General features: G+C 39.9%; 1 protein-coding gene across 1 annotated transcript in view; it reads right to left on the bottom strand.

The window, feature by feature from the left end:
- The window catches only part of LOC134539143 (uridine-cytidine kinase-like 1), a 40,580-nt gene that overhangs the window by 12,307 nt on the left and 14,233 nt on the right, over positions 1-14,040 (bottom strand). The window contains exons 6-8 of the mRNA XM_063380901.1: positions 11,828-11,899; positions 11,499-11,750; positions 8,942-9,151 (exon numbers count right to left, since the gene is read on the bottom strand). Coding sequence (XP_063236971.1) covers positions 8,942-9,151; positions 11,499-11,750; positions 11,828-11,899 — 534 coding nt within the window. The remainder of the gene's footprint in view (positions 1-8,941; positions 9,152-11,498; positions 11,751-11,827; positions 11,900-14,040) is intronic.

Raw genomic sequence — 14,040 nt, 5'->3', positions numbered from 1 at the left:
GCACCTTGGGGAACCTCCTCCATGGGTTCCGCTTGCACCCCGTGTCTCTGCTTCAGGTGGTCTGCATGACATAACAGTACCCTACCGTCGACGAAAACCTCGTACGTTACCGGACTGACGGCGGCCTTCACCCGTCCTGGCAACCATGCCATTTTCTCTCCCCGAACACTGGGCACGCAAACATCGTCGCCCGTCACAAGGTGTCTTGGCTGTTGTCCAACTGCCGCTGAACCTTCCAGACAGGCAGTCTGTTGATCGTGCATTTTACAGTTCAGGGAAGGCTTTAACACACTTAATCGGGTGCGAGGTCTGCGCATCAAAAACAACTCCGCCGGCGTTATTCCTGTGCTTGATGATGGAGTGTTCCATAACGAAAACAATAAATTGTCCAAATTGTGCTGCAAAGATAGTGAGGCCCCCTCTCGTGTCGCCACATGTTTCCTCAACCCTTTTTTTACTTCTGGCACCATTCTCTCCGCCAACCCATTTGATTGTGGGTGATATGGGGGGGGGGGGGGGAGATGTGGGGGGGGGGGGGGGGGGGAATGTGTCAGTGTATGGCGAATGCCATTCTTCATCATGAATGACTTGAATTCCCCTGATGCAAATTGTGGCCCATTATCTGACACTATTTGTTCCGGAAGGCCATATGAACTGAATAATGTTCTGAGCTTCCCAATTGTCGCTTCCGCTGTTGTTGATTGCATGATAATGGCCTCTACCCACTTGGAATGGGCATCCACCACCACCAATAGGTCTTTATCGCCAACTGACGCAAAATCTATATGTCCTCGTTGCCATTTTCGAGCTGGCTATGTCCACTGCTGCAAAGGAACCTTCCGCGCTGCTGGTTGAACACACTGGCAACAGTGACACGCTGCCACCATATCCTCAATTTGGCTGTCCAACCCAGGCCACCATATATAGCTTTGTGCCAGCATCTTCATACGCGTCGTTCCTGGATGTTCCACATGTAGAAGGCATAGCACCGCCTTGCACAGTGCCTCTGGTATAACAATCCTATGTCCCCAAAGGACACAATCCTCCTCCACTGTCAGTTCCTGCCGTTTCCGGAAGAACACTTCCAGTTCTGCCGCTGTGTTCTGAGTGGGCCACCCATACCGGATGAGATCCCTGACCTTCGCCAACACCGGATCTCTATTTGTTTCCCGACTGATATCCTAGGGGCCCTATCGGTTTGTCCCGTACCAGCGACAAATAGTTAACCATGGTCGTAAACTGGGTCACTGGTACGGTTCTGTATCCATCAACCTCAAGCGTCTCACTATCCCTTACCGGTAATCGAGACAGGGCATCCACATGTGGCAACTGCTTGCCTGGTTTATATCTGATTTCGTAATCATAAGCAGACAGTAGCACTGCCCACCTCTGTAACCGAGCCGCCGCCATGGTGGGTACTCCCTTTTTCTCACCAAATATAGCAGTGAGTGGCTGGTGGTCCGTTTCTAAAATGAATTTACGGCCGTACAAATAATCATGAAACTTCTTCACCCCATGGACTAGAGCAAGGGCCTCTCGATCCAATTGGGAATAATTTTTTTCTGCTGCTGACAGGGTTTTGGATACAAATCCTACGGGTTGCTCATCCCCCTCGGTATCCACCTGAGACAACACGGCCCCTACACCAGTTGGCGAGGCATCAGATGTCAACACCAATGTTTGAGCCGGGTCATAATGTGTGAGCATACTTGATTGTAACAGCCAGCCTTTGCTGTCATGGAACAGGCGACTCCTCTCCGCAGTCCATTCCTACGAAACGTTTTGCTTCAATAGTTCATATAATGCTACAAGGCCACTGGACAACTGTGGTAAGAACCGGCCATAATAATTTAACAGACCACAATACGCTCGGAGCTCACTCTTGTTGGTTGGCTCCGGTGCGTCCTTGATCGCTGCCAGTAGTTTATCTGTCGGTTTCATCCCTGCCTTACTAAGTACTCGTCCTAGGTAGTTAACCTCTGCTTCTCAAAACTTACATTTTGGCACATTAATTCTCACCCCATGTTTGTGTAGCTGATCCAACACCCATTCCAACCTCTGCCGCGCCAACTCAAGAGTCGGGCCGGACACCAACACGTCATCCAAATACGTCACTACTCCGTCCATCCCCCCTACTATCTGCTCAATCACTGGTTGAAATATTGCTGGGGCCGAGGATGGTCCAAACTGTAATCTCTTGAACCTATACAACCCTTTATGAGTGTTTACCGTCAACAATGGCTGTGATTCCTCTGCCATTTCCAATTGTTGGTAAGCTGTGGATAGGTCAATCACTGAGAATATTGCTTGTCCTGCTAAGGATGCAAATATATCATCTGGTTATGAAAGTGGATAGTAATTCTTGTCCAGCACAGGATTTAATGTCACCTTAAAATCCCCACACAGTCTTACCTCCCCGTTAGCTTTCCTTACGCACACTAATGGTGTGGCCCACTCGCTCTTCATCACCAGATATATCACACCTTGCTTTTCTAACCGTCCAGATTCATCTCCCACCTGTGGCCTAAATGCAAATGGTACAGACCTAGCCTTGCAGAACTTTGGCGTAGCTCCCGGCTTCAAATGGAGTGATGCTGTATTACCCTTAATTGTTCCTACTCCTTTTCCAAACACCTCTGCATACTTGTGTGTTAGCTGGCTGACTATTCTTGTTCTCTCAAGGTCTATCACATCTACCTTCCAAATGGAACGCCAGTCCATCTTTAATCATTCCAACCAGTTCCGTCCTATCAAAGCTGGCATATCACCCTCTATTTGCTTGACCACTAATAATGGTAGCCGCATTACCTGCTGGTTGTATACAACTTTGACAAACATTTGCCCCAGTACTGGCAAAGTTTGACCTCCATACGCATTCAACTGAACTGTTGCGGGTGCATACTTGAGGTGGTGTAGGTACTGCTGATACATATTTTCGGGTATTACACTAACTGCCGCGCCCGTATCCAGTTCCATTATCAGCTGCTGACCTTCTATCTTGAGCTCCACCTGATACCCCTTAACACCACGACCCATCTGCACATTATACAATATACATAGAGTATATAGGGTACTCACCGCCTGCCATTTCAACTTCATCATCCTCCCCGGCATACTCGCTCCTCTCCATGGTCGTTACCGGATGCACCTGTCATAAATCTGGGAGTGGTTGTTTCCTGTGCCCGCTCTTCGTGTTACACTGTCTTGCTAAGTGACCCACTCGCGCACAGTTGTAACATGTAGCCCCCTTATATGGACTCACGTTAGCTCCATGTCCATCCTTCCCACAATGAAAACACTTGCTCTGTTGGTTACTTCCCTTCTCCTTCAGCCTGTCCGCGAGATTTAATATTGCTATCTCGCTGGTTGCCCGGTGACCAAATTCCGTGGCGTTCTTTTAACAATCCGCTTGTTCCTGTCGAATGGCCAGTTCATAAGCTTCCTCGAACGACAAGTCTTCCGCCAATAACCGCTGCCGAATGCGTTCGTCCACGCTTCCGACTACCAACTTATCACGCAGAGCTTCCGCCAAGAATGTGCCGAATTTACAAGTCGTAGCCAAGTGCTTGATCGCTACTACGAATTTGGCTACTGATTCTCCACTTTTCTGTACCCGGCTATAGAATGCATAACGCTCAGCCACCACAATCTTCCGTGGTGCGTAGTGTTTCACCAACACCTTAATCAACTAGTCGTATGACTTTGTATCAACTCCTTCTGGTGACACTAAATCGCTTAACACCGACAATATTTTTGGCCCGATCACCATAATTAACGCTGAAACTTTGTTCTCTTCCTTAATCTGGTTTGCCTTGAAGTAATGCTTTAACCTCAAGGCATATGATGCGATCGTTTCCTCTTGTGGGCAGAACTCTCCTACTCTCCCAATCGCCGCAATTCTCTTAACCACTTATATTTACTTGTACTATTCTTATTCTATCATACTGTACTCGTCGCTAGTGTAATAATACAATGTATTATTAGCGTAACTCTTTATTCCTCACAAAATCGCATTAACCCGCGGACGAGCCGCCATCACAACCCCATTGATACACACAACAACATAGTGCCAACCTTAGCACAACACAACACATAGTGCCAACCTTAGTCCCTGTAGTCTGGTCACCACACTACCAAACTGTATGTTCACTCATCACCTAATTTTGAGCTAGCCGTAGGTGGTGAGTGGTAACAATTTTTATTTAAAAAAAAAAATCATTAATTATTAAATTAATGTCTTTTAGTGCCATGAACAATTCCACATGTACTGAAAAGTCGCTGAGATGGAACACTAATAGCAGGTACACAGACGTACTTGCAGCAGAAAGAAATAATTTATGTTGTATATAAATTACTTATTATTTGCATTAACTCATAAAACTGATGTCCGCAACTGCATACTTGTGTTTATCAAGTCACAAAACAAGCAGACTCCATTTTCAGTTTACAAAGAAAAAAATTACCTATTTTTTTAAACTTGTATTTTTAATTATTTATTAATTTCATTTGTTTGTTGCCGATCCATTAGCTGCTTAATGAAACATTAAGTTACAAACAGAGGCGAGAAAATTCAAATATTTATTTAGTACATAAATCTATGAAGCAAATACTTTAATAATAGACTGTAACTATGAAATATGTATATTGATTCACAAAATAGGAATTGAAAAGAGAATTTAAAACGTGCAAGATTAAAAGAATTTGTAGATGTTTACAACTGCAAGAATGGCAATGCCAATACCAAATTAATGCAAGCGGTGGCAAAAATTCAAGGTACCACACATTAATGTGGAAATGTGTTTCACGTGTTCACTTTGCACAGGAAAATGTAAAAGTAATTTACATTATGTGAAGCCTGATATAGTGCATTATTTTTTTAAATTCAACATTAAAAATAACTTGACGTAAATTAATTAGAAAATGTGTCGCCACTATATTATGAACATTTTTTTTCTGCAGTAAATGAATTTGATATTTTTCATTGTTTGAAGTGGCAGCCATGATGTAAATAAATAAAGCTTTTGCTTGTTACTAACTTAATGTGATGGTGATTATTTATTTAAGATGTATTAAATTCAAGAATATTATTAAAACACAGGATGTTTTAAGTTTGATAGGTAGGGTAGGCACACATAATTAAGAAATGATGCAAGTTAAAATTATGTAGTATTACGAAAAGTGAAAAGCGTACTCATAAATTTTTAGGCTATGGCAGACACACTCATTTTTCAGTAATATCAGCCGAAAATTAAAAAGTGAATTTCGAATCAGTAGAAATGCTAATTCCCCTGAATATCAGCAAAATCAGCTTCTACTGATTCGTGTTGACACAGCTCTAAGTAATATTATACATTCAATTGCAGAAATGATAATCTCACAAAATTTTATATTCAAAATTAAAACTTTCTGAGCTGTTTTCAATCTAAATCACTAATGAATATATTAATACATGGCAATTATTATATTATACTACTCATATACCATACATCTAATTGTTCCCACGTTAAATTGAAAATATTTTAGGGCAAATAATAAATATTATTTTTATTTAACAAATTCATGAAAATAAATTATAATTGTAAAGAGAATATTATGTTAAACCATAGCACAATATGAAATAAAACTGCAAAGCATTCTAAAATATAATAAAAAATACTACTAACATATGACTGGGGTGTAGAACTTCTCACAATATTATTAATGAAAATACAGCCGCAAGCATGGGCGCAAATCTGTAGGATTTCCAGGGGGGGCCCGTGAATTCTGTGGTTTAAGAATTTTGCGCTAGAGGTCAACCGAAACAAGTCTTCTCTGGATGATAAGCTCGTATGTTATACACTTTATTTTTACGTAAGTGATATTAACAATAAAGCAGAGCAACATATGTTTTAGTAATTATTAATTAATGACTATAAGAAATCATCTCTCAAACATGTTTGAATAATTTTCTAACCTAAATACATAAAATATCCATGAAAACATCTATTAAAATAATATACGTGAATATAGCGCTGTCCGTCCGTCTGTCTGTCCGTCTGCCACCAGGCTGTATCTCATGAACCGTGATAGCTAGACACAAATACTAAAAACATAGTAAAATAAATATTTAAGGAGGCTCCCATGCAACCAACGTGATTTTTTTGTTCATTTTTGCTCGATATTGAAAACGGCAACAGGTAGACACTTGAAATATTCACAGAATATTTAGTTATATATTCACTTTAAAATAAATGATTAAATTAAAACAAAACAAATATTTAAGGGGGCTCCCATACAACAAACGTAAAAACAGAATAAAATTTCACAAATGATGTATTTCTGTTGCAGCTATAACAAGAAATTCTAAAAAAGAATAAAATAAATATTTAAGTGGGGCTCCCAATCCCATTCAACAGACATGATTTTTTTTTTGCCGTTTTTATAGATAATGGTACGGAACCCTTCGTGCGCGAGTTCGACTCGCACTTTGTTGGGTTTTTTATGCCACATCACATAATTACTGCGATTCAAATGCTGTTCGTGAAATTCTTTGTTCACAAATGTTTGATGCACCCTAAAAACCCAAAGCTCCAAAGCTAATAAACGGATCAACATCAAATGAACGATCGAATCATATTAAAACCCTTAAAGACTATTTTATTTAGTAAAGGCATCAACCAGGCAAAAAAGAAAAAAAACTTAATGACACAAATGAAAAATCTCGGAGATAGAACTATGAAATTTATCCTACAGCTAATTGAACCACATACCTACATTTCTCGGCTTATTTTTAATATAATCAGTATTTTGGCAGTGAATATTATTTAGTTAAAATATACCGCTTGATTAGTTATTAAAGAGACGCGTTTGCTTCCTTATTAACTTAAATACGGATGTGTAACGTTTAAATACTTCTTTCTCAATCTTACTTCTGTATACTCGTGCAGTGTTTCAGTTATCAAATAACAAATGTTATAAAGTGATTATCGGCCATGAATTGTGAAAATTATCTTTTGATAATAAAAGGGGAGTGATTTTAAATTCCATATTGACGAGGAAAAAAATTATTCCCTGTATATTCACATGTAACGTACAGAGCAGCTAGCCTTACAGAATGGAGATGAGCTAAAAAAATTCCAGAAAATGGTATATAAGTTTCAGTTCGTAAATAAACTAAATTCTGCTATAATTACTGTTAAAGTATTAAGTTGTTTATTTACTGGAAAAAATAACGTTACATAATCACTCAAATAAAATATATTACCTAAATAATAGTCACTACTTATAAAACAATCAAGCTTACCAGGTGAGAATCAGATTCTGTTTTCCGTTTCTTCCGCGTCACGAAATCATCCATGTTGATGTTTGCCAAGAAAGCAGAAGACTGGCGCCCACGAGAGCAAAACCACTTTAAAAACAGACTACCTGAAACCTTTAATACTGTCGTTTCAGAGGACAAGGTAGTGTGGGTAACAATGGGGAGGAAATGCTAACGGAACCCTACCCTAGCTTCGTCCTTTGGAATGAACGGTTTCTAGGAATTAAGGGTTTCAAAGTTCACACTGGAAAACTCCATACCATGGCTTTCGCAGAAGGGGTAGGGGAAAATAACTACGGAACTCGAAGGTAGGAATGTAAAGCATGTCAAAGTGTCTGTCGTTGTTGTAAATAATAATCTGATATATATGTTGTGTACACCATTAACTTTAAAATCACGAAGTGGGCCCCCCCAAGGAGGGGCCCATTAATTCCAGGGGGGGCCCGGGCCCCCCTGGCCCCCCCGGGATCTACGCCCATGGCCGCAAGCCTAATCATATAGCAGACTATGAAATCCAAAAGACACTCACACACTGACTGTAATCAGTATCTCTAAATACAAAAGGCATTGGTAACTAATACAAGCACATAGGTTCATGGTAAGTCATATAACAGCACTTAGAAAGGATAATCTGATCTTTTTCATGTTGAATGAGCATTTAGACTTTGTGACACCAGTAGACCAACTCAGGGCGTGGTGCACCATGGTTTTGTATCGGTCCAGTCGCTACTTTGCTATTTCACACGTATTCAACCTCTTCTCCAGCTTCATTTCTGTTCACAGCGCTGTGTATTTCACCTTACAATCTGTCTGTAAGCTGCTATGCAATCTGTTAACACCTTAGCTGCATGTGAAGTCTTTACATAGCAACATGATGGAAGCAACCATCGTTACACGATGTTGTGCTGGAGAAACAGTTGTCATCCCCTACAATTCCTTCCATTCTCTCAGAGTACAACTTCATATTCAAACGACCACTGCACTGGCATGGATTTAAGAAAAAGACTTGATTCTGCAACCGGAGGGTATGGAAAAAAAATGTAATATACATGGAAGTGTTATAAAACAACCTAACTTCAACAACAACTTTAAGCCACATAGTAGACACGACAGCCTGCCATTATGATGAAAACTTCCTAACTCTGACTTTTTCTGAGAAATTATGGATGGACATCTCCCTATCGTGTTTCTTGGGTAACGCTAAGAGCCAAGAAATTAAATAAAACAGCTTACTTAACTACTGAATTTCAAATACACACACTATAGGATTCCATAGCAAAGCATGGGTTAATTAGTTCATTATACAAAGTAAAAATGGAAATTTTTTAAGTTGATTCTAAATTAAAAAATTTCTATTTTATTTGATTTGAGTGCGTTCTTAGTCAGGCCAGCCGTACTGCTGATATACTCATGCAGTAGCAACAAACCCAAGAAATTACGTACGGAAACTAACAAAGTGATTCAGAACTAACGTCAAACAAAAAAACACAGCCTAACAAAGGCAGAAACTATATAATCAAGATGCTACTGCAAAATAACAGAAAAATAGTTTATAAAATGGTTCCCATCAAAAAACGAGTGTTGTAACTAGGAACTCTGATGAACATTTGAGGTTCCAGATATTATGTTTGTTCGTGGACGCACCTGGAAGGGCAGCAGTGACAGGGCGTACTCGATGACGAGGCGGATCAGCCTCTTGGAGTAGAAGATGAACTCATCGCGGGGCGTGTCGCGGTTGCGGATGAGCGTGTGCAGTCCCAGGATCTGGGGCGTGGAGGGCAGAAGGTGCAGCGAGCCAGGCATGGGCTGGCCTTTGCAGCAGTTAGCCAGCTTCTCTCGCACCTTGAAGCCGCGCTGCAACACCGCGTAACAATGCAACTGTCGCTTTATCTTCGCTGTGGCACCTACAGATGTGGTTGTCTTGTATGTCATTGATGATCCATCTATAACTAGGCACAAGATTATATGGTGAGTTTCAATAAAGCCGACATTACACCGAAAAGCATGTCACTACACCATATAACAACTAAAGGAACGTTAAAGCACCATAAAGCACCAAAATGAAACCAAAAATCATTAAATAATTAGCATACTTTATCAAAATTCAAAACTCAATACAGATTACAAGGACGTAATCTTTTGATGTAATAAATTCAATGATGTAAATTATTTAGTATGGAGTTTGTACTAAAATGTATATACTATATATATTGGCAAGAAAGTTTGCTTTTCCAATATTGCAATACACTAGAGTCCCGTTAGAGCGAGGTGTCACGGTTCCGGGTTTGATCCTCGCTATAACCGTGTCCTCGCTATAACCAAATTGGACAAATTTTGGCCCCAAAAAAATAAAAATTAACCAAAAATAGCATAACAATTGTGTTTAAACCTGTATAATTGGAAAATAACAGGTTATATTAATAAAAGCTTAATTTCTGTGAGCAGATGTATGAATTCTCTTTAAAACGATACCCCACAAGTACAGATGCGATCACCGATTGCATAAAAATAACCAGAATACCCTACCATGCCACGTAAGTATAGCATCTCATCCCGCAATCGATTACTCGACTTGGCCCGCGGCCAACGCAGCATTGTCCTGCTATCTATTGTTGACGCGGGCTGTCTGCTGGCAGCCATGTTGGTTCGGGATGTTGCTGACAGGTGGTGCTAGTGTAGCACGACGATTTAATTCCTTACAAAAAAGCAGGAGTGCGGCAACGCACGTACGCCTCAAACGAAATAGTCGCTGGAAAACTATAATTTTTCATTTAAAGAAACCTGTCAACTTTTTTAGAAAATAAATTTGGGATTAAACTCAAACCATCACCACTCCTTTCTCGGACAGATACCCCAACAACTGACCGAAACAAAAGTTACAATAAAACTGTCCTAGCGATTTGGAAATAAATACGGTAGTGCCTACTATTTGTCAGATAGTAAAATAAATAACGTGACGTGTTTGTAAACGTGTCACGACTGAAATAATTCCAAACAAGTTTATAAATATTTGTGTATTACTAACGTGATCAATTAGCAACAAGTATAAAGATGGCTCTGACTTTTTTGGCCTAACATAGTTATAAACAATGTTATTATTCGTTAATGAAAATGTCGCAACAAATTAATTAAGAGAATTATATTTAAAAAAAAGTGCACATTGTTATGTTTAATGGCGGGAAAAAATAGATTTGGTCTATTTTCTAAATAATAAGAAATGCGTACAAGTATATGTATATTCAAAGGCTTGGTTTGTTCGACTCGAGCATACCTTGGCCTTGAAGCCAGCCAGTGATGCTGTGATTGTGAAGTCGCAGGCACAGATAACTAACGGAAGTTTGATAAAAGAAAGAAAGGACGGGATTCTATTTTTAAAGCTACGCACTTAGGTGGCGACTGCAAGGCTGAAGAATGTGACAGGCGTCAACGGCAAGATGTCTAGTGGCGAGCGAGAGGGGTGGAGATAAAGCAGACAAATAACCAAAGCGCGCTTCAAGCTATCACGCCATAAATTCCTGAAAAATACTTTGTTTTAGCCGTGTTCTTGCTATTACCATGCTCGCTATAACGAGATTCTACTGTATATTAATGATTAAATTTTATATTACGACATTGGTACATTTTTCAAACACATATATACTTTCAGATTTAGTTTTATTGTTCTCAGAAGTTACATATGCTTGTTACACATAATATTATAAAAGTGCATCATGCATCTGTCAGAATGACTGTTTTGATTAAGTTTGTGTCATTTAACATTAAGTGAAAAAATGTTTTATCGTTATGAATAAACAGAGTTTACTAAAAATAAAAACAATAACTCAGAAATCTCCTCCATTAAAAATAAAATTAGTCTAAAAATAAAACCATAAAATCTTGTCTCTAGTTGTAACTCATTATGTTGCGTGTTTGCTTTAACTTACTTTATATTTGGCCTCACTTGCTGTATCAATATTTCAGATTAAGTTAATTCCTACAATTTTTTCACTAAATAAGCACTGCATATTACATTTTGTTGGTACATTTATGCTATGTCTTATCTGCTACTTGTGCACTGTATGGAATTTCTTCACAATAAATATTTGATTAACTGTATCTTCATCATTACCTAAAAGTTCATTCCTATGTTTCAAAAATTGGATAATGCAACAATAGTTTAATTTTCATAACACTGCTTCATGAGATCTGACATGGCACTCACCAGCTGCAGCTGCTTGTGAATGTGGTGCACGATGAGCTCGATGGCGACCGTGTTGTCGCCGCCGCGCGGCACGATGATGTCGGCGTGCACCATGGACGGTGCAATGTAGTGGTTGAATGCCGGCTGCACCAGGTTGCAGTACTGCTTCAGCACGCCGTCCAGGTCGCGCCCACGGTCCGTGATGTCCCTGCGCAGGCGGCGCGCCAGCCGCACGTCTGCGTCTGTGTCCACGAACACCTTCATGTCCAGCATCTGCGCAAAAAACTCAACGCTGTGCACCGATGGCTAGCAACCAAAGAAGCTGCGAGTCATTGCTTACAGGTACTTACCTCCAGGATTTTGGCATTGTAGAATGTCAGGATCCCTTCAAATATTATCACATTGGCTCCATACATAGTTTTCTGCAACAAAAACATTTAAGATTGAGCACAAGCCTTGCAGGACGAAGCATGGCACTGTCGAGCCACTGTAGACCTGACAAGCATGACTCTCAGCACTTGTCCTTGGAGCAAGACCTGATCCACATACATTTTATAGCTGCACATACCTGCCCTCGCTGACTCCAGATGTACCTGGGTATCACACAACAGAAAAGTAACAAAATAAAAAGTAACACTGCTAAAAGTCATTAAAATAATTTTCAGCAGCCATTTGCTACCTTGAATTTTCTTTTGATGCCTCCTTTCAGTTAATACATTAATAGATATAAACTGTCCACATAATCTACCAAGTTGACAAATTTTTGCTTTCCAACACACAAATTGGCCAAGTTCCCGCTAATACATTATATATATGGATAAGGTTTAATTTTGCTTGTATAAAATATTAAACTAATTACATCCAAATTCTGTAAAAAATTTTAAAGGTCCATAAAATTTCTGAGAATAGATCACGAAGTATCTGTAACATCCTCTACAAGCTCCCTTTCGACTGACCAACATCACCAGCCATACATCAATACTGTATTTGCAAAGATGACTTTGTAATAGTATAAGTAATAATATTTTTAAGTTATAAAACATTCACCACTTTACCAACTCTACGGGCAACCGTCCCGAAAACCACATAAAAAGAGAGCACCAGGTTGGCTACCAACAATCAAAACAGAGACTCTCTTGCACACTGAAAATATAAGTCCTTGTAACAGTTCTACTGTTGATTCTGAAAATGTAGGCAGGATTATCAACTGCGAAAACATTGGATCTGGCTGACTAACTGTATCTGAAAATATTGATAGTTTTAGCCTGAGCAGATCTTAACAATCCCATGTACCACCAGAGTGGCTACTAACTAGGAAAACCGGGAAAACCGGGATTTATCAGGGAAATCACGTTGATCGGGAATTATCAGGGAAATGTCAGGGAATTTTTTTAATAACCGGGAATATTTGTGTCATGTATATTTCCGTGCATGTTTTGACAGTGGCCCTTTGAACGTCCGTAATTTCTTTTCATAAGATGCGCCAAACCATGCCGAGTAGCATCAAGCCAACACCGTGCCGAAATGTGCCGATTAGCGCTACGCTGCCCGGACCGTGCCGAGCGTGCTAGCTGTAGCTGCCGTCGCTCGTTGCCATATTGAGGATGTTTTCCAGTTTTGACCGTTATATCGCAGCCAGTTTTCGTGTCTTTCATTAACGAACGTGAAAATGGCGTTTGCCAGAAGATGTTCTGTGTTCGTCACTGCCAATTTCCAGTGAAAAACGCAGTTAGTGTTTTGTTTTAATTCGAGAATCGAGTGTCTGCTTGGTGCCACGCTGCCTCGGTGCCTATAGGTATTTTGTGACAAAGCTAGGACTATTTGCGTAACTGTAATGAGTGTCTTTCCGTGGTGTTTAATTTTGCGGGTCCAATAATAACTGTTAATTTGTATTAAAATGAGCTCATACTCAGTGTTCATTTTCGCAAGATTGGCTGCTCGATGCTCATTTTAAGGAATGGCTTCAAGAAGATCGTGGAAACCCATTTTCAGCACAATGCAGTGTCTGTTAAAGTGTCTTTTCTTTGAGCAATATGGGAAAAACAGCAGTTAGAAGCCACATGAAGGGGAAAAAACATCAAGCGTCAGTAGCAGAACTTACAAATGGTACTTCACTGAAGTTTTTTTCAGTCAGAACAAATCGTTACAAACAAGTGAAGCTTCTGATATTAGCACGCCTTCGACATCTACAGTTCAAGAAACTGTAAGTGATCCGTCACAAGTTCACATTATGCATGAAACAACCAAAGAGTTACGTGGCTTGAATTGATTTCTTTTAAATGACGACACCACTCGGGCCGAAATTATTTGGTGTGCCTTAACAGTTATGTCGCACAACTCTTTTCACAGTGGCAAAAAAATGTGACATTATTTAAGGTAATGTTCCCAGACTCACACATAGGAAGTAAAATACAGTTACATAGGACGAAAATTTTGTACTTATTAATATTTGGTTTGGCACCATACTTTCATGGGAAGCCTTATTTTCACAGACGAGAGAGCCAAACCCGAAGTTCCCCGAAGTAAATGCTTTTTTTTCCGTATCTTTTATGTAGCTATCCTA

Source organism: Bacillus rossius, chromosome 1 (genome assembly GCF_032445375.1).
Source record: "Bacillus rossius redtenbacheri isolate Brsri chromosome 1, Brsri_v3, whole genome shotgun sequence".
Lineage (NCBI taxonomy): Eukaryota > Metazoa > Arthropoda > Insecta > Phasmatodea > Bacillidae > Bacillus > Bacillus rossius.
This window is presented reverse-complemented; position numbering and strand designations above follow the sequence as displayed.